Below are 24,268 nucleotides of genomic sequence, written 5' to 3' on the forward strand. Positions count from 1 at the left end.
GCTGGCCCAGACTCCACCGGCCCCCCTCCAGCACACCACCTCTGAAGGATACTGCAGTCAGGGAACCCCACCACTGCAGCCATTGAACCCCATTACTGCACCCATGGAACCCAATTACTAGGGTACCCCATTACTGCAGCCAGGGATCCCCATTACTGCAGCTAAACAATCTCATTACTGTGGCCAAGGAACCCCATTACTGCAGCCAGCAATGGAATCTGGAGGGAGGTGAGCTGTCAGTGCAACAAGTAATACAATTGAAATAAAGACTATTGTCACTTAAGACTATAGAGAGAACAAGAGATCTCAATGTCTGCCTTAGGAAGTGCCATGCTGGAGACTTAAGGGTTTCACAGCCCTTAAGATGACAAATGACAATTTAAAGGAGCTAAATGTCTAATGTCAGCTTTCGAGCGTTCATGATTTATTTTAACGGAAAAGGTTAGCGTGTTTTGTTTTCAACAGAACTTGGAACTGATTAACTAGTCTGGAATATTCAAAACGGTTTTTACAAGTCCCTACGGTATACCAGATATAAATCTGTACATCAGCAAGAAACGAATTGTGTGACAATAAGAGCACTATATCTCTATCAGATAACGAGCTGTATCCAACCAAGCAGAAGCCACTGTTGAAGAAGCTCCATCAAATAAGATCAAGCTTTTGACAATGTTCTGAGAAGGAGAGAAGGATGTTTATAAAGCTGTTTTCAATTATGATAACAGGTAGCGTTTCGGGAGCTGGTATCTTTGTCTTCCATGCTACAGTGCAGATCTGCCTTCAGTGTTCTGGAAATCATTAGAAAAGAAAACAGAACCTTCCGCGTCTCAGAACAGGGCAGTGAGATAGAAGCTGTTACTATCATAGCCCGAAATCCCTACAGCATCAATGTCTTTCATATCTGAGATATTCCACTATAAAGATGTCAAATAGAAATCAAGTTCATTACCTCAGAGGATAGTCTTGGACAGACTCCAGTTTGAATCAGCAGCCAAGAGAGCAACTCAGAAAAAATACTGAGCCTACATGATAGGAAAAACACTGTTTAAGCGTCAAATAAGATTTGAAAATTCTCTGAGGATATACCTGGAAGGATATCATGGACACAGACCATATTCCACAGTTGGCCGTCATTTAATTTAACAAATTGCTCCTATTACAAATGATTGCTTGATGTTGACTGTGCTCATAGAAAAATGAAATTACACACATAAAAACTTATCTTCCTACATTTTTTAAAAAATCTTTTCCAGGTCCAAATTATTTCACTGCCAAATGAAATCTAAGGCAAAAGTTCATTTATTCTTCAGTAACATTGAAACCTGTGAACATTCACATAGCTCCTCAGATTTGTTTGTTTTCTAAGAATTGTACCGGAACTGAAACCTAGTACAGTACTCTTTTGAATCACTGAGGTACTCTACAGTCCAGACAGTGAAATTATTTTTAAAGCGATTCAACACTGCCAATTCGAGATTCACTTCTGTTTCTCATACAGGAGGCAGGTAAGAGATCTAAATTCTGATCACAAGAAGAAGGAATGAAGGAATTCTTGTGTGACAGGAGAGTCACACATCCGAACTGGCCTCAAACCGCTGTGCAGAGAATTATAGATTTCTATAAATTTGTGTTTTATAAGAAGGGTAAGGCAACAAGGGTCTGACTTCTCTCTCAGAAAATGTGCCTTGTTGAACCAACAAAAAGACCAATGAAAAAAATGAATTCAGCATTCAGCAAATGTGAATAGAAGAAGAATAGAAATACTGTAGAAAAAAAACATGAGCTCCTCTCTCATGTAACTAAAACACACTCTTTTGTCAGCATTTTCAGAAATAATGGAATTGCTCTCCGTGCAATTCGCAATGCTTAAACGACCAGCCCTTTTGGCTGCACACAAAAAAAACACAACCCCGGCTACCAACACTATTTCCTTGTGAAAGGATTCGTTTCCGTCAATCTTCTACAGGAAACTGGACTTCTGCTAGTAGTTCAGGACACTGAGGTCACTCTCTTAATATTTATCCACGTGTTTCACTGGAATCATTCAACGGTTTGCTAGAAGACAAAAAGTCATCCACGTTTTTCCTGGTTAGCTCTAATCGAATTCGTTTGTTCACATGAAACATTATATTTATGTGAAACGCTGGCAAGTTTCCAATGAGATCAAGCCCTGAAACACTTCATCTCAAGGGAACTTGGCCAAAGCAAAAGTCAAAAGCCTGATCTTACTGTCAGTTTCTCACACAGGCAGCGTTGTCATACTTGATAAACTGTCCAACACACACAAGCCTTCAAGTTTCACTGCTCTTCCAGGCTGTGGTCATTCCCAGCAAAAACACCCTACAAAGCCCACCCTGAAGCACACACTCAGTGCTCAACAAAACACAGTTACACCAACGGTACCAGATACCCTCAGCAGGGCCAAGTGAAATGATTCTTAAAGACTACAAAAATCCAAATAGTTAGAAGAAAAGTGTCGAAGTTTACATGGGCAAAGAATAAAGGGCCCAGCTTTACTCTACTGTCTGACTCTCAGAAACAGGGACACTTAGAGGCAGAGCTAGGTTTTAAATTGCCTTTCTATAGAATCATGTAAACTGTAAAATTAAGCATCACACCTTTACTAAATTGAGTAATGTTTCTTAATTACAGCACGAATAAAGAAAAATGCTTAACTAGATTTAGAGTGGAAATTTTCATAGTTATTATCTGTGAACACAGCTAGTGTAGATGAATCGGCTGAATTCAAACTCCTGCAGCAATAGGAAACACACTCCGAGCACGTGGAGACACAAACTGGAAAGACAGCTGCCCCCTTTAAAATCCTGGTTCCAAATATTCAATTCAATTCAATTAATTTTTATATAGCGCCTTTCACAACAAGGTTGCCACTAGGCGCTTAACAAAGCAAGTGACCAAGCATGTGAATACAGAACAGAAAAGACCAGAAGACAACAGAGGAGAGGAACCAAAAACATCTTAGTAAGGAGAAAAAAAACCTCTAGGGGTCCAAGGTCAACTGGCTGCCCAAGCCCTTTGGGCATGCTAACATTATATAATTTTAAAAAAAAAGGAAATATGAGAATGAGAAATATTTCATGAGCAGAGCTCGCTGCACTGGTGTATGAGTACGAAACTAGAGACTGAGCCAGCAGGGCAGTAAGAGGCGAGATGCCTTCATTGTAGATGAAGTGTTAAGATCATGTGATGGGTAAGGAAGTCAGACAGTGAGGAAGCAACTGCCGGTATCTGTCATCATTAAGCAACTTCATAAGAAGTTTGTGTCCAAACTCTGAACGCCAGACAGCAGAGTCCCGGAGTACTGTACATGATGATTTGACAACCGAGGGGTTAAAGAGAAAGACCGAGAAGGAGACGGGCTGACACCCTCAGTTAGAACGAATCATGTGGGAGGATCGGGCAGCTCCTGCACTGGACAGAGCCTCATTTGCAAACCAGGGTGAATAAGGCTTAGAAGACTCAATTACTAACAAGATGAGCTGCTGCTAATTATCATGCTAAATCTTGTAAGAAACTTTGATGAGCAATGGTTCTCCCAAACACATTGTTAACATTGTTGAGCTGTTCGCTTGATCTAAGCAACGGCAAGATAAGCCCACAGGGTCATGAGTTGCCAATATTCATCCCAGCGGAGGTGTAATTCTTATGCAAATCTCCTTCATCACAAAGGCAATTTTAAAATCCTCTCCTATCTCACAGAGCCCATCTGAAGGCTGTCAAAAAACAAAACACTGTTAAGAACAGGTCAGAACAAAAACAGAAGGTCTGAAAAGTGTAGAATCACTCACAGCTCACTCTTCTCAGATAAATGCCCCAGGTTGTAGCACAGCATGCGAGAGCCAAATGAAGGAAGTTGCTGCTGTAACTTCAGATCATGAATTTACACCATGTTACTCCAGGCCTACTGGCAGCTCCGTCAGACTGTCACTGAGACACACTGGAGGTGAGCTCAGGGCACTGACGGAGCACCAGAAAGGAAGAATAATTTCTAAGTAAGAGTTATCTCAGATCTTGAGACACTATTCAAATATACTGGAAGTACCAAAGCAGCGAAGAAATCTACCAGGAACCTCTCAAATCATACCTTAACAAGCTCAGTGTGTGACGGGATATCACAGACAGACTGTGCTCGGGCTCAAAAAACCACACAAACCCCATCTGAGACAGAGCTGTGGTAAAGGCAAGCCCTGCCCGGGCTACCGAGCAGTGGCCGCGCATGAAGGAGGAAATGAGGCCTAATATAAATAAACGAATGTAGAGACAGGCTCTCGCGGGGGATATTCAGTATCTGAGAAAGAAGGGCCCGATCTATGTCTGTTCCAATGTGTTTAAAACCCTGTGTTGGGCAAAGTGGGAGCGAGAGGCTGGGGACGTGAAGCTCAGGGAACGATACTCCACCGCCAGGCATCTGGTGGCCAGACAAGCACCAAGGAGAGCAAAACAAAACAGAGAACCTGGAGGAGCACAAGTGGCATTCTTAGCTTAGGAAATTGGGTAAAAAACATTCTTATAAACCAGACTCATGCAAGTAGTTTTTGAAGTGCCTTTGTCATGTTGTATTGTGTATTTGGCATTTTCTAGAGTGTGATCACTCAAGTGATCGTAACTACTGGGACACATTTGCTTTTAGCACTGTAAATGTCAGAGTGTACAAATCTGTATTAGGCTGCGTATCCCTATGAAACAATAACTGCACGATGTCTGCAACACAACCAGCTCACCAGACTCCTTGTACAAGCGTTTGCCCAGACAGCTGCAGCTATTTTGAGTTTTTGCCCATTCTTGAGGTGTTTCAACTTCAATTATTTCTAAATTGGATTTAAATCTAAAGACTGATTAGACTTAAAGTTTAAGATTTTAAGTTTTTCCTCCTAAGGAACTTGGCTGCAATGGCCAAACATTTTGTGTCCCTGTCATGCTGCATGATGAAGTGCTGCTCCATAAGTACAAAAGGATCTTGTTTCTGAAAACTGCTGCCCTCATCAGTGACATCATCACTACCGGCCCGACCCAGGCCATGACCTCCTCCAGGCTTCACAGATGAGCTGGCATCTTCAGAGCATCTGCAGGTCCTTTCTTTCTCCTTACTTTAATCTTTCACCTACTTTAGTAAAGGTTTATTGTGGTCACATCTGTCCATAAAACTTGTTCCGAATGTCTCCTGACTCATCTTTACAATTCTCAGCCAATCCTAACTTGGCCTTTCTGTTCTTGGTGCTGAGAGGGTTATATTATTTTTAATTCTGCTGCCTCAGTCTTGTGCAAACTGTGGATTCTGATACCTTTTTACCCCTGCTTTTTGGGAGTTGTTGGTGATCTCACTGACAGTTGTTTTCGAGTTTTCCTTGACAGCTCTGATAATTTTTCTGTCATCAGCTGTAGATGTTTATCTTGGCCTACAAAGTCAGACTTATTGTTAATTATACTTGTGGCATCTTTCACCTTCAGTATATTTCAAATTGTTGATTTTGGTGTGCACAATTTCTGTGCTGCTGTATGATTGTATTTTGCTTTTCTTTCGCCTGTAAAAAATGTATTTAACAGAGAGTTCTTTGGTTTTCATTTTGACTTTCAAATACAGGCTCCAAACTTTGGAACTAAAGTAAGTAAGTAAGATGGGCTGATAGGATGTTCACAGCTCTTTTGTGCACATAACTACCCAAAAGCAAACACCTGTTTAACGGGAGAAAACTGTCAGCCAAAAGTCTCTTTAAAACAAACAAGTTCAACACTATCAATTAGTTTAATAGATCCTAGAAGGTGGAACTGAAATGACTTGATTAAAAATAAAATACTTAAGAGTTGTATTTATCAGTCATAATTTTCATGATTTTTTTTTTCATTTTCATGAAAAATTATGAATATCATTAGAGGTTATAGTTGGAGTTGGAGAGTTAGAATGGTGGGTAATTCCAGTCACAGCTCATTGTGGTTTTCATATCATTTCAGACCTCAGAGACTTGATTGAACCAGTCAGCGCATCAGCTGTTTTCCAGATCTTCAGCTGACACACTGAAAGGTGACTCTAACACCTACAGTAACCCAGCACTCAAAAACCAGGTTGGCTCATGCTGCCTGAAAGCCAAAGATCTGATAACTCCAACAAATACCCCCACAAGCTGGCCGGCTCTGTCTGCCGACAAGCTCACACCATGGCCATAAGTGGACACTCCAGCATGACAACATGAAACATCCAAATCGACAAAGAAGTGGCGGAGTACACACAAAATACACATCTCAGATGGCCACAGCAATCTCCAGACCTCAGTCCAATCGAACACTCGCAGATCAAACTCATAAAAGCAGCTTACAGACAGAAACCAAAGTTTCTGATGGACCAAGAGCATTTCTGCTCGTAGAATGGTCGACCCTTGACCCCTTCAGGCACACTGCACTCATAATACACTACAATTAATATCACACTGCACTCATAGTACACTACAATTAATATCACACTTGTCATTATGATGCCTACCAAAAGAGGATTTACAGTATACAATATCAACTAAAGGGTTGTGAATAAATGGAACCCTCTTGCTTTCTGAACTTTATTTATGACAAATCCAACTTTACTATTAAGGTTACAGTACATGTTTCTTTTAGTCATCTTAGAAACATGAAGGAGTACATCCAAATTTCCTTTTGCAGGATGGCTACTTTGTCCTCGTTTATCTGGGACATGGACAAACCTGGAGGGCCCTGCACGTGCGTATACACACTGCATATATCTCCAGGGAAAGAAAAACCTCAAAACAAGCTTTCCTTCCTCCTGTTGCCCCTCTCAAATGAGCTGCATTCACACAAGATTCAAAGAATAAAACTTCAAAAAGACGAACAGCTTCTGTAGGCAGCAGTCAGGAGCTGGAGAGCTGCCATGAGGATGCAGGGAGATGCTGCGTACTTACCCATACAGTTGTGCCCATCATGTGCCAGCATGAAGCCATCGTAGCATGTGCACCTGTAGTTGCCAGGAATGTTGATGCACTCGTGAACGCAGCCACCAGTGTGGTCGTTGTCACACTCGTCGATGTCTGGAAGACAGGTAGGAGGACAGTGTTCGTGAGAGGGGTGCCTACAGAGGGCAGGACTTGAGCCTGGCACCAGAGGTAAGGTATGAGGGGGGCTCTGGTGCAGCCTGGGCTTTGGACTCTGGAGCCCCAACAGGCCCTGGCAGACAGCTGTGGTGGGAGCCATGCTCGGATCACACCTCGGAGAAAGACGGGGGGTAGGGGGGTGAGAGGAGACAGCCAGCACTGGAGCACACATGCCCCCGTGCTTCACTTCCCAGTCCCCTGCACGAAGAGCAGGAACGAGGTGGGAGGAACCCCGCACACAGATTTTAATATCACACAAAGCTGGCTAAAGCTACAACAAGACTCACATAAACGTGCTTATTTACACCCTTCTACATGGGTGTGAGCATTCTCCTGAAAGTACTTCCAACAGTATATTCCAGAGGCAGATAAAGAGATGATGGAAATGCATAATGCATCTGCCTCAGGTTAGTGTCAGTGGAGAGTGTGATACTCTATCAAACCTGAACACTCAACACTGTACAGCAAACACGCAAAATATTCATTCTCAAAGCAGATTAAATAGGCGGTTTTGCAATCTCCCGTTAAATTAAACAAACATTAGCTTGACATCTCTTGGAAATGTTTCTTTTCTGTTCCACTGAAACAGAATAGAATAGCTGCAGCATTTTTACTCATGCAGCTGATCTCGGAATGCATTGTCCCCTATTTGGCTACATGTTGTACATCTGCACATGTACATTTTTCTTTTGCTTTAATTTTAAATTACTTTAATGTTGAACTTATTATGTTGTATATGCAGCCATATCACTATGCAGCTCACAACTGGCAACCCACTGGAGCTCAGCAGGTGTGAGCCTGGTCAGTACCTGGATGAGAGACCTCCTGGGAAAAACTAAGGCTGCTGCTGGAAGAGGTGTTAGTGGGGCCAGCAGGGGGAGCACATCCTCTGGTCTATGTGGGTCCTAATGCCCCAGTACAGTGACGGGGACACTGTACTGTAAACAGGCGCCGTCCTTCGGATGAGGCGTAAAACCGAGGTCCTGACTCTCTGTAGTCATTAAAAATCCCAGAGTAGGGGTGTAACCCCGGCGTCCTGGCCAAATTTCCCCCTGGTCTTTACCAATCATGGCCTCCTAATAACCCCCATCTATGAACTGGCTTCATTACTCTACTCTCCTCCCCACTGAGAGCTGGTGTGTGGGGAGCGTTCTGGCGCACTATGGCTGCCGTCGCATCATCCAGGTGGGGCTGCACACTGGTGGTGGTGGAGGGGATCCCCATTACCTGAAAAGCGCTTTGAGTGGAGTGTCCAGAAAAGCGCTATATAAGTGTAAGGAATTATTATTATTATTATTATTATTATTATTATTATTATTATATGTTGCACAGTGTTGGCTGACTTGGCTGTCTCAGAGATCTGAATCTAAGTGGGAGTGGAACAGTGGAACAAACTGTAAAAAGACACCCTGGATTATTTCAAGAAACATCTGGATGAGATCCTAGGACTAATCACCTGCTTACAATCTAACTAAACAGGGTGGATGGCCCAGATGCCCTCTGTAACCATTCTTATGTTCTTAACTTCTAACTTAAATACACCAGTGACTGCTTGAGTACTGGCTTTCATATTACCACAGTACTAGTACAGATTTGTGTTTCTAAAACAGGATCATTTTCTTTGCACTGAGCAGAGGACATCCTCCACACTACAAAACCAAGCAAACTGATTAAACGTAATATTCCTTCATGAATGAGAGTCCTTAAAACGTCAGGTAAATTTTGAGATCCACAGTACTACAGCAGAACTGTTATTGTCGTGTTTATCTTCCTTGATGGTGGAGAACATGAAGCACTTGAGCAGCTGTATCGCAGGAAGAGGAGATCCTGGGACATCATCACTGGAAAGGTTCTAGAGACGTTCCTGACACCGACCAGGAAAGTTTAACTATCAGGCTGTGTGCTTTATTGAGCATCACAGGTGACAGATATGGAGCATTCAGGTGCAGTTTTCTACTCAAGTCATGTCGGTGTGAAATTAGCACTAATTGGAAGAATTGTCTGTAGCCTTTCATCTAAACTCTGATCAAATCTGTTGACATTTATCATAAAATACAATTCTATTCACAGTGGTAGGGAAGGGGTGGCTTGTTCATTAATTTAAGATATTCCTTTTACAGGGGAAAGGTAAAGGCAGTTTTTAACCTGAAATCTTCAGATGGGCACTCCATATATGTAGGCTGTATGAAAATTCAATTCAAATAATTTTAGTCTATTAATCTATTATTTTTGCTCTGTCAAGTCTCCGATAGACAGAAATGTGTGAAATGTCTACACTTACAGTACATGAAAAATAACTCAATGTGAATTTTAGCCAGTTACACATTAATTCGGGTTCTCTGTTCCATCCGATTTCACACATACAGAAAAATGTGTTCACAACTCTTTCACCAGATTATTTTTCCAACGTCCTGGTTAATATTCGAATTTGGCGCAAACTTGATTTTCATTCTAACATATATACAAAAGATAATGGTAAAATACTTTCCCAGCTGTGAGAGTCTTGAGAAGAGACAGGGTGTTCAGAGATTCTGCACACTACCTGGGACATTTGACAGCAATTACAAAAGGAAATCTCAGATTAGCACATTTCCTTCATCAAAAACACATGACAAGCAGTTTGCTCTTGTGCGGAGCACAAACGTCTTGTTGAACCACCGCTCACATCAATTCAGCATTGCTGGACTGCATGCTCTGTTGCATGTAAAGAACATGTTGCATGTAAAGAACACATGACTGTATTAATTGGAGAAACTTACTAATATGCACATTTGCTCTTACTGCGAGGTAAAAACTACAGTAGAAACACATTAAAAAAACAATGCAAGTGTTTCTTAATTCTGTGCACTCAAACTGAATAGCAAAAAGGGTTTCTGGCACTTTAGTTATCTTATGTTCACCTTCAGTCTTCAAGAACAGTCTTAAGCCTATATCAATGGAATCGTTAACATCTTACTGAACCAACCTGAACAATGATCCACTTAGTGTTGCAGCGTACTGTGTCATTCCCACGCAGACTGAAGGCAGGTGGGCGTTTGCTTTTTGTTATTAATATGGTTTACATACATACAATTCAGTTACAAGGAGCTGCACCAACTGCCCCTGTAAATCCGGAACAGGCACTGGGTGTGGTTACTAATGCAGAGTGGCTGATGTGTGAAAAACTGTAGCGCAGAATCTCGCCGGAACAAACAAGAGCAGGTGCCCGACGCATCACAAAATGGTGACCTCTGTCAAGGTGGCCGCGAAGGAAGCACGAGAAAGCTTCCAAACAGGAGGAGGCAATCCTGCACATTTTCCTCATTTGGGAATCCAGTAGTTCATAGATCCCTGGAACCTGTCTTGAAAACCACAAGGGTTTGAGCTTCGGCAGAATGGCTGGGTAGCATGTTCCAGACCACTGGCCAGGTAAAGAAGTGCCTCCTTCTTTTGTGAAGGCACTCCCACCGTGTTTCCCGTTTTGTCTTCCGGTTTGTGTTTCACTGTTCACTCTGAAGAAATCTGCCAGGCAGACTTTGTCAAGGTGTTTGAGGATGAAAACGTGTCTCACGTCCCCTCATGACCTTTTCTGTTGAAGATGAAAGTATTCATTTCCTTCAACTTGTCAATTAGGGGAATAGTTTAATCCCCTAAACAATATCTGTATCTGGTCGCTCTTCTCTGGATGGAATCTAGAGCAGAAATATATTTTTATAACATCATACCTAAAATACCATAAAACACAGCATTTTAAGTGAGGTCTTCCGAGTGCATTAAAGGATTTAAAAATAACATGATTGATTTTTCTACACTTCTAACTATAGTCCGAGCACACTGTTTGTCTTTGTATTGCGTCCCCACATTGCCTGGAAGATTTGCTTGTCCTTCTAGTTTGGCATCATTTGCAAATCAGAGTAGTTTACAATCTACTGTATATCAGAATCTAGACTACTGGCATAAATAAGGAAGAGTAGTGAGTGGTCCTAATACAGATCCCTGTGATCGTCCACTAATTACATAACCCCGAATTGAGCTTTTACACCTTCTCTCAATTCTTAATCCACACATCATCACCATCACTTTCAATAACCGCTTATCCAGTACAGCAGCCCAGAGCCTATCCCAGGAGGCACTGGGCGCAAGGCGGGATACACCATGGATGGGACACCAATCCATCGCACGGCAGACACAGACACAAACATGTCTCACACTCGCACCAGGAACAACTTGCTTCAGGTCCTGTCATTACACTTCAAGTGGGTTCAGGTCCAGACTTTGACTTTGCCAATCTAAAATGAGATTATTATTCTTCAGTCATTCTGCAGTGTCTTCTGTCTGCTGGTATAGATCACTATCTTCTTTCAGCTCAGCTTCAGCTGACAACTGGCTGGACTGACGTCCTCCTCCAGATGTGCTGATACAACACTGGATTCATGGTGACAAGCCCATGAAGCCCATGACTCAGGACCAATGATGACAATGATGACGAGTCCTTCTGGTCCTGAGTCAGCAAGCAGCCCCAAACCCTGATCCTCCCTCCTCCCTGCTTGACGGCTGGGGCAAGGCTCTTCTGTTGGAAAGCAGGCTACTTAAGCTATGTGAGTATACAACAACAACACAAGAACAGCGAGCGCAGTTTGTAAATACAGTCGTCGAGCAAACCACAGTGTTTATACAACAGCAAAATACAACAGGGGTTTCTTATGAGCTGTTCAGGAAATGTGATTTCTACCCAAAAGAGAAACAGTGCTGTAGAGACATAATGGTCTATTGCTAAATGAGCGTTTCCGATGAACGGAAAGAAATGTTAATCCCTTTTTTATCTTAACCAATTTATATTGCATCATTGTGGAGATCAATACATTTCAGAAACGGTAAGTTTGTGTAGACCTACTGTTTATACCGGGGACACAATGTGCCACTACCATTACAACCTCCCACAAAATTGTCAGTGAATTCAGGGAGACAGAGACTGAGTCAGAGCTGCAGCTTTTAAACACCTGGCCCTGACAGGAGCTACAGGAGCTGTGGAACCAGATTCAAAGCTACTGGGTCACTGCAGCAATATTGCCTGGAAGCAGATCCTGGACCCCTTTACATGCCTTCTTCTGCGTGTTAGATTTGGCTCCTCAGTGTGGAGGAGACTGCGAAGTTGCGAGCATGCTGCCCAGCACAGTCCTGACTTCATACTCCTCACACAAAGCGAACACTACAGGAAGGCAACCAGCAGCAGGACAGCTTCCATCCCACTATTACAGACCTGTTCAGTTCACATGTCGTACTGATGCCCCATATCTGCCCTGAGCAGCAAGATCTGCATTTAGCACATGTCATAAGCCCAGAGTATTAACATTGCCTACAGACGGGCACATCACAAAGGAAAACTGGGGTTTGTTCTAGGAGAAATGGGTCTGCAGCTCCTTTTGAATTTTTGAAATCACTCATATTTAAAAAGGCACTAATATTTAAAAAATAAAATTCAGAATAAAGATCTAATTTAATGGCTTTGAAATGGTCTTTTTTAAAAAGAATGTTTGTTTTTTTCATTTTAGTAACAAAGGTTTTGTTTTGAAAGATTTATCACCGATGGGGTTATTTATGGAAACAAAGAGGGGGTAGCCAGAAACTGGCAACATCTGTTTCAAATCAAAAAAGCTGCAACTGCAGTGATTCCAATAAAAATGAATTAGACTTGATTTATCTTTTTTTTTTAATTTTCACGGATCGGATACATTTAGCAGTTATGGAACAAAGCAAAGTTGAAAATGACAGGTGAAGGCTTTTGCAGAGTGGACTCAGATGTACACTGCCATTCCAAAATCCTAGACTAGACTTAAGGACAGCTTCTACCCTACGGCATCTTACTGTGCAATACCTCAGAAGTCAAAACACCTCTGCACTCTGTGCTTTTGACTTGGCTACCAAGTATTTGTCACTATTTATTATTGACTGTTTTGTAATGTACTGTCTACAGTTCATGGTGTTTTCTGTTAATACTATGTTGTCTGCTGTAATGTGCGGGAATGAGAATCTCATTGGACATGGACATATGGCAAATAAACTCCTCTATCTTCTAATTTATGAAAACACAAGGCACAGAAATGTCCAGGAACATCATGTGCTTCTGCCCCGCATTCTGATGACAGAAAACGTAGCAGCCATGGCTAACTGGCGCACTCTTAACTCCAATTATAAAAGAAGTCACCAGCAAGCTTTCTTCCACTGCAGGTGAAGGGGAAACCAGCCCAGCCCAGACATCTGAGGCTGCTCTAACTTGGCCTCAAGCTGAGCAGCTTCCTGATCCCGAGCTGTTACTAAAGGGCATCGTGACATCCGACAGCGGCTTCTACATCACACTGAGCCCCCTTTCAATTCCGACAGAAATGTTTATTCTTAACATCCAATCAACTGAATTATGTAGGCTCGCTCATTTTACTCCTGCTTCTCAGGCGTGTGCTTCATCTCCCCCGTGGTTTCGCTGCTCATTCCACACAGGGAAAAAATAGCTTCTTGGCAATCAGAAAGCTGGAAATGACTGCACAAAGACAAGGTACAAGAAGTAGGAAATATCGCCAGTTAAAATAGATCTCAATATGCCTTTATACATGACATCTGTCTTGTAAAAATTTGATTTGTTTTGAAAGTCGTTTTTTTTTATCTGTGAAAGAACTTAATACATTTTAAAGTGTAACAAGAGATGTAAAGAATTTAGAGAAGTCCAACAGCAAACTAACCACAGATATTTACCTGAGATAAACAGAACACTCATTTTGACCAATTAAATAAAAAACACTACAAACTTCAAGCACTCTGAAACTACCAAATGAGCTCGGCTCTGCTCCACATGACATTAAGATATCATCAGAGTTCACTCTACTCCATTTGAGTGCTGGAAATGTGCCGCAGGCTGATAAAAACAGACATACAGTATTGCACAGTAACTGAAAAGACATCTCTGCTGCTCGTGTCCCTTGTCTTTTTCCAGTTAGACTCCCGAAGAGCGCTAAATAAAGCACAGTGACTTCAGGGGCTGAGCTGAGCCACCAGTGGGGAGGAGTTTCAGCACTACACTGAACACTCAACCCTCTGGACATCTCTGTCAGATGAAGAATAAGTTCTCTAAGAACTGTGTGTAAGAGTTGTTATGGTCCAATTCCCTATATGACAGGTAATCACACTTGTTAGAAATATACAGTAGTTTTTACTTCTTGGTACTTAAGGGGTATATCATTAATATTAAATCTTGAAGACGGCACAGTTTCAATCACCATGAATAGATTTTTTACAAATTTAAATGAATGTCTGTAATATACCGTTATCTTCACTTCAGGTATATAAAGGTATCCTCACATGCAAGTGAGCCATTCCATTACAGAAAGAAACAAACTCTTGCATTCACATACTGCAAATGAAAGACTCTTGCGAGATCGTGATATATTCCGTCAGGCTTAAGTAGCAAATAATATTCGTAATATACATTACTTCACTCATTCAAAGAATGAACAAAAATAAAGACGTAAATAAATAATTTATTAAAGTCGGACTCCTATATTGAATAAAGTTAGAAAAAGAATGGATGGACAGATAATTTGAATGAAGAATAGTAAAGTCATGAGCGCATAAGTATTCATATTTTGCTCTGCCAAATCTAAATTAATTTAGGTGTGCAATATTACCTTAATGAGCCGCATAATTAGATTAATGACTTTTGTATGAAGCAACAGAGGTTCACATGATTTCAGAATGAAAACACAACTGTCTCTGTGGGGTTCCTTGGTCAGGTAGTGAAGTTTAAGCAGACTTGACTATGAAGCTCTCAAAGCTTCAAAGTCAGGTATAAAGTCATTGAAAAGTACAGATCAGAGAAGGGTACAAAAAATATCCAAGTCTCTGAAAATCCCTCTCATCAATAATCAAGAAATGAAAGGTGCATCACCCAGACACTGCCCACATTGGGCAATCCCTCCAAAACGACCAGCTGGACAAGGACGAAGCTGGTGAGGAACACCACTGTGAGGCCAAAGACAGCACTGAAAGAGCTACAGAGCTCAGTGGCTGAGATGGGAGAAAATGAGCATCAGTCAATAAGTTCCTTGTCACCCCACAAAACTGGCTGGTTTGGGAAAGCGAAAAACCCATCTCATATCCCACATAGAGTTTGCACCAAAGCGCCCAAGTATTCCTGCAAAAATGTAGCAAAAGGTTCTGTGGCCCAGACAGATTAGAACTTTTTGGTCTAAATGCAAAGTGTTACTTTCAGCACAAACCCAAAACAGCATATTATCCGGGCAACGCCACTCCTACAGTCAAGCACAGCAGGGGCAGCTATCATGCTCTCAAGCTCTGGGGGTGCTTCTCCTCAGCAGAGACTGAAAAGCTTGTTGGGACTGATGGAAAAGTGGACAGCACAAAGTACAGGAAAAAACTACAGAGCATCCTGCTTCACTCTGCTAAAAACTGAAAATTGAGGTTCAAATTTGCCTTCAGCAGGACAATGATCCAAAGCGAAGGCCAAATGAAGGCCAAAGCGACACAAGAGTATCTTAAGAATAAGGAAGTTCACATCCTTGAGTGGTCCAGTCAATGTCCTGACTTGAGTCCAATTGAGAACCTGTGGAAAGGCTTGAAAACTGCCGTCCATAAGGTAGATATTGAGCAAATCTGCCAAGAGTTGAACAAATGTTGCCCCCAACCTGTGTGCAGAATTGGTAGAGACTTACCTAAAAAGATTTGAGGCAGTTTTGCTAATATTTACTGTAGCCCCACCTGGGAGACACATAGCAGGCCCTCTAAGCAACAGATAAGGTGGAAAAGAGAGAAATTGCTTCACCGGCAGACTTAATGGGGAACCTTAGAGAGTTCAGACTGTAAAAGCCCCAAGTGGAATTTATCCAGGACACCAGGGTGAGCACCCATACCCATACAAATTGTATCCTGAGATTGTTAGTGACTAAGTGGTCAGATGTTCAGTTTAATGTCTTATCTGAAGGTCAACAACTCCCACAGCACTGTGTCTCTGGTCGATTTACGGGGTCTTCCATCCCGTATTGACCAGGCCAGCCTGTGAGATGGTGCCATGGTGTCCTGGAGGTGAGCTGACCAGGCACTCTGAGCGCATCAGTGCACCTGCCTTCCTGTGTCAGTCTACCAGGAGCTCAACCATCCCGCACAGGGGCATCTAATGTAGGGAGGGGCTGCCCCTGATCCTGCCACTTCCACATCCTGCCACATTTGTTAGAAATCCCCTTTAACAAGTCAATTTCGGTGGCTCTGTGGCTCAGGATCTGCGCCTGTGGCTGTATCCCGCAGCCGGCAGAGGAATCCTACTCCGTTGGGCCCCTGAGCAAGGCCCTTCACCCCAGCTGCGCGGTATAAACGGCTGACCCTGCGCTCGGACCCCCAGTTTCTCTCCCTGTCTGTGTGTCTCATGGAGAGCAAGCTGGGGTCTGTGAAAAGACAAATTCCTAAAACAAGAAATTGTATCTGGCCAATAAAGTGATCTCTCTCTCTTTCCTGGCGTACCTTTCTTATATCAGTTTCTTTATAATGTAATTAATTCTTACTTTCAGAGAAGATTTTCCAGATTGAAATCTCCTGTACGGCAGTTAGAACTTTGTTAAACTCTTAGCCTTTTAGTTCACTTTCAATCAGAAAGATCCTTTTTTCTCCCAAAGCTCCATTTCAGGGTCTCTGATGTCTTACTCCCCTTCCTCACATGATCTCTGAGCACAGCAACATTACTTGATGATCTAAATTCATAATGATATTTTTCTAAGCTCCAGAATATTGTCCTTTGCTGAATAAAGGAATTTAAGTGAAAGACGAGGGAATATCTTGTATTTTGTATGCACCAACCAGTGACATAATCTTCTCCCAGTATTTAAAAGACAGAAGACATCACAGATTGAAATTGTACAGTTTGTCCAATGAACTGTAAAACAAGCAGGAGACCTCTAAAAAAATCATTTTAGGTGAAAAGAAATTGTCAGTTTGCTTGGACTAAACTTCACCAAAGTCAGTAAAAACTCCCAAACCACTAGTTACTATACTTATTTCCAGTCTCGTGCAAATCTGGCTGCGTGTATATCAAACTCAGAAAAGAAACGAAGAATCGCCCTCGTACTTGTTCCAGGGATCAGTGTGCTGAAATGAAGGAGACACTAAAGACAAGATTCCTACTGTGTCTGATGGCATCTTCTACCTTGTAGGGCTTTCATGACGGAACCCCATGGCAAGGAATTGTGGGAAAACAGGGAGCTGAGTGGGAGCAGTGAAGTTAATTCACAGTCTAGGTGCACCGCCTGCAAAGTCCACACAAGAGTCTTGCTGAGTATTGAAAGAGCATTCATTATTTCATAAGTGCTGTGTACTGAGCAGAAGCCAACATTTCAACATCCTGTGAGAGCTTGTGGGCTGACAGCCTAAACTAATTTGGTTGATTCAAATACCCCTTAGCTGCATACATGATGGACAAGTTGATAATTTGTTTGTTCATCTCCAGGGCTACAGAAATCAGCCCACATTCAACAGCAGAGTGCCACAGCGAGAGACTTGAGGACAGACACTTCGAGAAAGTGAGCAGGACTTGCGCCAGCTGTCCCAGCGAGAAGACCCAGCGAGAGCCCTTTGCCAGCACTGTTCAGCTCCCTCCGAGAAAGAAGGCGCCTTCAGTGTCGTTCGAGAGACTTGGTGGTGCATGTTAGCAGCTAATTCCAGACATCAGGGCTAGGAGACTCCACTCTTCAGGAGTCACATTCCTGCACGTTTAACAGTACTTCTCACTTGGCAACTGATTCAGACACAACTTTCTATTCAATTCTTTAATTCAGTAATTAAGACCAGAGGTGGCACAGAAACCACATGCACTCAGAGGGACCCTCAGACCCACAGAGAGCGGAGTGGCCTGAGATAACTGGAATTCGCTTCATTCCCTTTCTACCCACACGAAAGGGCTGGAGCCTGGAGGCAGCGGGACGTCCCTCACTCGGTGTACGAACGGATTTAGTTCCTCGAAATCTGTTTCGGAAGGTGAAAACTCGTAAAACCTCAAATGAAATTTCAATCCCTTTAAATGCAAAACTTTCCAGTGCATTCCCAAGGCCTAGAGAATTCCCCAACCATCAGTATTTTACACTAGCACGCCCTATTAATCGTCCAAGTAAGAAGATCAATGCTTGCTTATGTTAGTTAATCACCATATTTACATATGAACTGTAAAAATTCTAAGAACACAGATGTGCTGGGGAACTGCTTTTGGGAAACTATAAAGATCACAATATGATAGCCTTATCCTTTCATCTACACAAGGCACACCTACATTGGAGTGAAAATCTCTTCATAACTGCCAAAAACTGGTATTGAAATGCATTCTTCAGCAGAGCAAACATTCGTACACTGCGAGTTTGAAAAGTGAGAGTTGGCTGCGTTTGTACAGCTTGATTTGTTGACCACATTAACAGTTTCAAGAGCACAGTCAGTCCAGACAAGATGGTAGCCTTGTCTGGACTACATTCCCCAGACTCCTCTGGGGGAATGAGTTGCTGGTCCCAGTCACATGACCAGCTGCACAAGCAAAGGAAGCCACAAACTGATTGAACATGTGGAACAGCAACACCTTTGAGTTGTGTGAAACTGATGTTGTGAGTTTTAGAGGGAGTATTTTTTGGGTAAAGTGTCGGTGAGAGATGTGGTTTTGAAGAGTCTCAGAGTGAGGCTGCCGTGTTGCGAGTTGTTTTCAAGCCACTGAGCAGTTTATCTGCCAAGTAGGTTGGAGAGGAACTTTAAAGAAGCTCAAAAAAGAGCTCAGGCTTTTGTTTGTTTGTGGTGAGGATTTTTTGTTCCCTGCACTATAAATTAAATAGCACTGGTTTTAACCTTACAGATGTTTGTGTGTCCGTTGCCCAGTTGTCTGTCTTAGAGAATCCCATTACAGTGTGCTCAGTAGGCTTTCACACAGGACACTGGAATGAAAAATCCTGGAAAGATGCTAAAATTAAGAAAGCATCCACTGGTATTAATGGAACAAGTTCACATCACTTCATTTGAAGCAAAAACAAACGGTATGAAATTTTAGTCCATTACCTAATTCCTCCAGGGAATCTGACTGCGAAAAATCTACAAAAAAAATAAAATTGTTTCTAGTTTTATCTATGATGACTTTGCAAAAATACCTCGCTGTGTAGGAATAAATACTTTATGTGCAATGCTCTGTAAAAGACCATAATTCTAATACATCTACTACATGGATGATCTGTTTTTCTATCAACAAGAAATTCATTTGTGAGCCTCTTTTTAATTTCATTTGATTCGAACCACCACAGCCTCCTCCCAGGTAATAGAATTTCTGGAAAAGCATCAGTACAGCCCCGGACTGTAGATGATCAGACTTTCAGTCACCATGCAGCAAAATCATTGGAAGAAAATTACATTTACTGTTCAATGTGTTTTGTTTTGTTTTTTTTTTATGAGAACTGCAAGCAGTATTTTAACCCCAAACTGCCTTTTAGTCTCCACAGTCATCTTTCCAGCCAGACATGAAGGTGGCCCTACAGCCACTACTCAGGGCCTGATCACCCCACTAGTAAAACTAATCTTTTCCCTTTGTCCGTGGAAAAAACAGTGAAGCAAGGAAATACTGCATTCTTTATTTTCAATTTAATATGGTCAAATGAGACCAAATGTTAAAAATAGCAGCCTAATAGAGGTACAGGTACAAGTTAGGGCTTAAGTATAATGCCAAACATTTCCATCATTATTCTGACTTTACATTTTGCTGTGGGCAATTGTATCTACAGTACTGGTTAAAACTAACACTAGTGCTGCTGTACAGGTGTTACACAAAAACACAAACACAAAAACAGATCAGTCTAAGCTAGATATGTTTCACAGAGCTCATCTTTGAAACCCAGTTGAGCTGGTTGACCATGGCAACAGTTCAACATGAGCAGAAAGGAGAAACAAGCTTAGCTAACCACGCATCTAAGAGTGTAACTTCAACTGAGCATCTAAGTGATACTGCAACATGTGGCAAGAGGTTTTGTGGACAAAAATTGACAAAATTGAAAACTTGTGGTCTAAATGCAAAGTTACGTCTGATGCAAGCCCAACACACAGGAGTGCATCATGCAGGCAACATCATCCCTACTGTCAAGCATGGGAGCAACATTAAGTCACAGTCCTGCTCCTCATGCAGGACTGTGAAGAGTGTCAAGACTGATGGGAACATAACTGGAGCAAAGCACTTGCAAGACTTAGCAGAACACCTGCTTCACACCTAAAACTGGGACAAATATTCACCTTTCAGCAGACCCAAGGCATAAAGACAAAGCTACACTGGAGTGGCTTAAAATAAGAAAGTGAATGTTCTTGAGTGGACCGGTCAAAGTCTTGAAACCTACTGAGAAGCCAGCTTGAGCCAATCTGCCAAGAAGAAAGGTCAAACAAGGCAGCAAGCCAGTGTGCAGAGTTGGTAGAGACCCCCAGAAACGTGTGGTTGTAATTGCTGCCAAAGGAGCTTCCATCAAATACCAAGTTATTTTTGCAATCAACATACGTTAGTCTTTTCCTTTAGTTTCTGCTGACATTTAGTGTAACTTATAGTATCTTACCAACAGAAGTCTTCAGTTTGAGCATCCAGATTTTGAATAAAATATTAAGTTTAAAAAAATGTGTATGCACCATTTCACAGTTTCACAAAATGTGATGCCATAGGAAGATAAGGCACTGTAGTCAGTCTGGGCCTGGGAAACCAGCCCTCAGATACTGCCGGGTGTCTCAGTTATCACAGTGTTTTATAAACTGCATGATTGTAACAATTCTAGCTCAGGTGTTTTAGAGATTACATTTCATGAAGTGACTGATCTGAAAAAGGCCATAAGAAAAACCCTACACATCTAACTAACAAAAGGCCTACTGCCTTGTCTCTCTCACACCTGAAAAGGCTCCACGGCCGAAACGTCGTGTTTTTTCTCTCCTTTTTTTCAGCATGGAATAGACCTATTACTTGTTCCTTTGCAGCCTACGCATGCTGACGCAGCTACCCACCTTAACTAACTAAATAATTGGTTTAACTGTTTAACTGACTACTCAGGCTAGAACAGAGACTAGAAGAAACCGGGAAATTAGTCTGAGACCACTGTCCTACTGTGAAAAATTTGTTAGAATTATGCTACTGCATATTTGTGCATCGTAGTGCTAGATGGATGTGACTGGTCCGTATTTGTGGGTTCACAATCGTGTTTCATGAGTTTGACTCTTTGGTCTTCACAGAATAAAGCAAGTTCTTGTCAGACTCGCACGCAGTCGAGAGCGATCTGATGTGTTGTGATCTGATAAAGGTCAGAGCTTGCAGGCTCAGAGCCCTGCAGCATCGATCCCCAGGCACGCAGCAGCTAACCCCTCTGCGTCAGACCATCGGATAGGAGCAGTCTGTGCTGTCTAGGTCTCCAGGGACTGACCTCACCTCAACAGGCTCAGGGCACTGCAAGTGAGGTGGATATGATGTCAGAAAATTAAGAAATATTATAGCCTTTTCCAGGTTCATCTGAAATATGGTCATTATCATCCAGTGTAACAAAATGTGTTTATGCACTGATTACCACATCATTGTATGAGTTTAGAAGGCCCAGATGTCGAATTTAAAAAAGCAGATGCTAAACACCAAATTAGGTTTTAAAGATGGAGGAGGCAATTAGATGGCTCTTTGAAAAATAAAAGACACCAAAATGAGCTGTAGGCTATAAATGAAGAAGCACCGCCATGAACGTGGAGAGCAGTGTAGAAACACTGCTGGTCTGAGGCTGAGATTCAAACACGAGCAAAACACAAACAGGAGCTTTAGAACCTGTGACATCACTGGAGTCACTTATTTAGGATTTCCTTGGGCTGTAAATAAGGCTGTATTTCAAAGTTTCAGATTTTTATACACATATTCACCTACACTTATACTTCACCCACAAAAAAACTACATGGAACAAGGAGTGTGTGTTTTGGAGCCATGAGTTGTGGAATGAAATTGCTAAACCAGGGATGGATGAAGCATTTCTGAAACAGAGTGTGCAGTTCAGTCATTCCGGTCTTCAAGAACTACAGCACGATCCCCTGTCAGCATGCCAGGGATGTGAACGCCAGTTTGCTATAAGGACACCACGAATGTCAGTGACTCCAGGGGTTTTGTGCCTGCAGAGGTGACTGCTCTGGTGTGGGACGGGTGTGAGCGATACTACGTACTTTCACCAGCCCCCTGCTCATGACCCCTGCTCAGGTCTGGAAATGTCCCTGGGGGTCATCAGTCCACCCGTCTCGCATGCCGGACCCGAGACACGGCCGGACCGCAGTGGAAGTGCGTCTGACCCTTTATGACTAGAGCATGACCTTGCACTGGCTGGACTCTCAGATCAGCTGCTCTGTTCATCACACTACTGCGCTGCAAAGTGACGATAACATCACCCCACTGACGGAGAGGCTGAAGGTAATACAGTTAGCTAGTGGAGAACAGATTCATTAAAGACTCTGTTGAAGGACGAGGAGAATTACTGCTCGACAGAGAGGAATGAAGGGTGTTTGTGGGTGGGTTGCTCATTGGCCCAGCAGTGTGACTGCTGTGCTTGATGGCCCCACAGGGAAGATCTGGGCGTCCCTATCATTGATGTAATGACTCCATCGTCATGTTTTGTCTACTCATCTGATCTGGTTTCAGGACAACTGCTTGTTAGGACATTCCAGCTTGAAGCACATACAGCAGTTGATTATACTCATCAGTATAATCGCTGTACACTGTATATACACTAAAGTCTTGACATCTGCAAATTTAATATTCTCAAATTCACTTAGATGTGCCTCTCCCTGCCTCCTGCCCAAGTACAGCATCCACCTCTCAGCGTGGTCTTGTTTTAGCATTGTATTGAACGCTCCAGGTTCTGTGTCAGCAGTGTGGGGAGTGACAGGCTGGAGACGACTGTTCATGCTCTCTGCCAGTCTTACATCCAGTGCATTAGTACTTTAATAAGGGAGATTTACGGTACTCATATCTTTTAGGCATAAAAGACTACACACTGAAGCACATTAGGTGACGCTATAAAGGTGGACTTGGTTACATACAAATTTGGACATTCTTGATGACACCAAACCCTTACAAATGTTGAGACCCTACTGTATACTGAAATCAAAGGGGTGCCCCAACAATCTTTTTGGCAATCTTTTCCACAAACAAGCAGACCTTCATGGCCAGTTTGACTCGTGTGGGGGCTCCTCTGAGCCCAGCAGTGTGGCCGTGCCTGACTCCTGCCCTTGTTACTCCTCCGAACTTTCCTGAACTGGCAGTTCCGGTCACTGATAATTACAAGGAGCGAAGCCTTGTGCAGTCTCTTTCAGCCCGAGTGAGAATCTTCTGGGTAGTTTTGCCCAGTTAGGACAAGTTGTCTCAGTAGCTGCGGAACGTCTTGACTGACCAGTTATTTATGAGTCTGCCTCAACTCGCTGGTTTCAGTTTTCCTTTCCACACACACGCATGCTTGTTGAACTCTCGCTGGCCACTTCTAAAGGCATCGCTCGGGATTTTTAAGGGGGAAGTGAAACCTGGCATTTTTACGCCAGTAATAACCTGTACTAAATCCAAGAAAGAAAACTTATTAGAAATGAAGAACGCGGATCGAAAAAGTTAAGATGAGGGCAACGAGAAATGGGCAATATCATTTTCATTGAAATCTGCTTTATTAATGAATTTAGTGAATACGTTTTCTAAAGATCCTGATCTGGCTGATCTGGTCTGGGCTCCACACCTTTTCCAGGAAAGGTCTAGGAGGTCATTCACCTGGACAGATTACACAGCTGTGTTCAATGTCATATGCAAGAGTCACAGAGCCACCACAATTCCAAAATCTCAAAACGTTCACACGGAAGAGCATGCGACCCTGCACATCTTCTCGCAGTGGGTGAATTTGCTGAAGGTGAATGTCCTGCCTATTGAAAAACAATCCATGTCAGTCCTTTAATTATCTTATTGTTTAGGGTATAGACCAACCACGTTGCATAACCGGTAATAATACAACACGGGAGAAAACACACACTGTTTTAAATCCTTAATCCCACCATAAATTCTTTGAAGACAAATCCAAACTCTAGTAGCTGTCTGAAAAACATTCTTTTCTTCTGGTCTTGCTCCAAAGAAGGATCCC

The 24,268-nt window shown here is 42.5% G+C and overlaps 1 protein-coding gene across 2 annotated transcripts in view; it reads right to left on the minus strand.

The window, feature by feature from the left end:
• scube1 (signal peptide, CUB domain, EGF-like 1) overlaps positions 1–24,268 on the minus strand; it is a 145,597-nt gene that overhangs the window by 113,886 nt on the left and 7,443 nt on the right. For both annotated transcript variants that reach the window (XM_088646101.1, XM_088646102.1), the window contains exon 3: positions 6,927–7,052. In XM_088646101.1, coding sequence (XP_088502227.1) covers positions 6,927–7,052 — 126 coding nt within the window. The remainder of the gene's footprint in view (positions 1–6,926; positions 7,053–24,268) is intronic.

This window comes from Lepisosteus platostomus, chromosome 9 (genome assembly GCF_059453375.1).
Source record: "Lepisosteus platostomus isolate fLepPlt1 chromosome 9, fLepPlt1.hap1, whole genome shotgun sequence".
Lineage (NCBI taxonomy): Eukaryota > Metazoa > Chordata > Actinopteri > Semionotiformes > Lepisosteidae > Lepisosteus > Lepisosteus platostomus.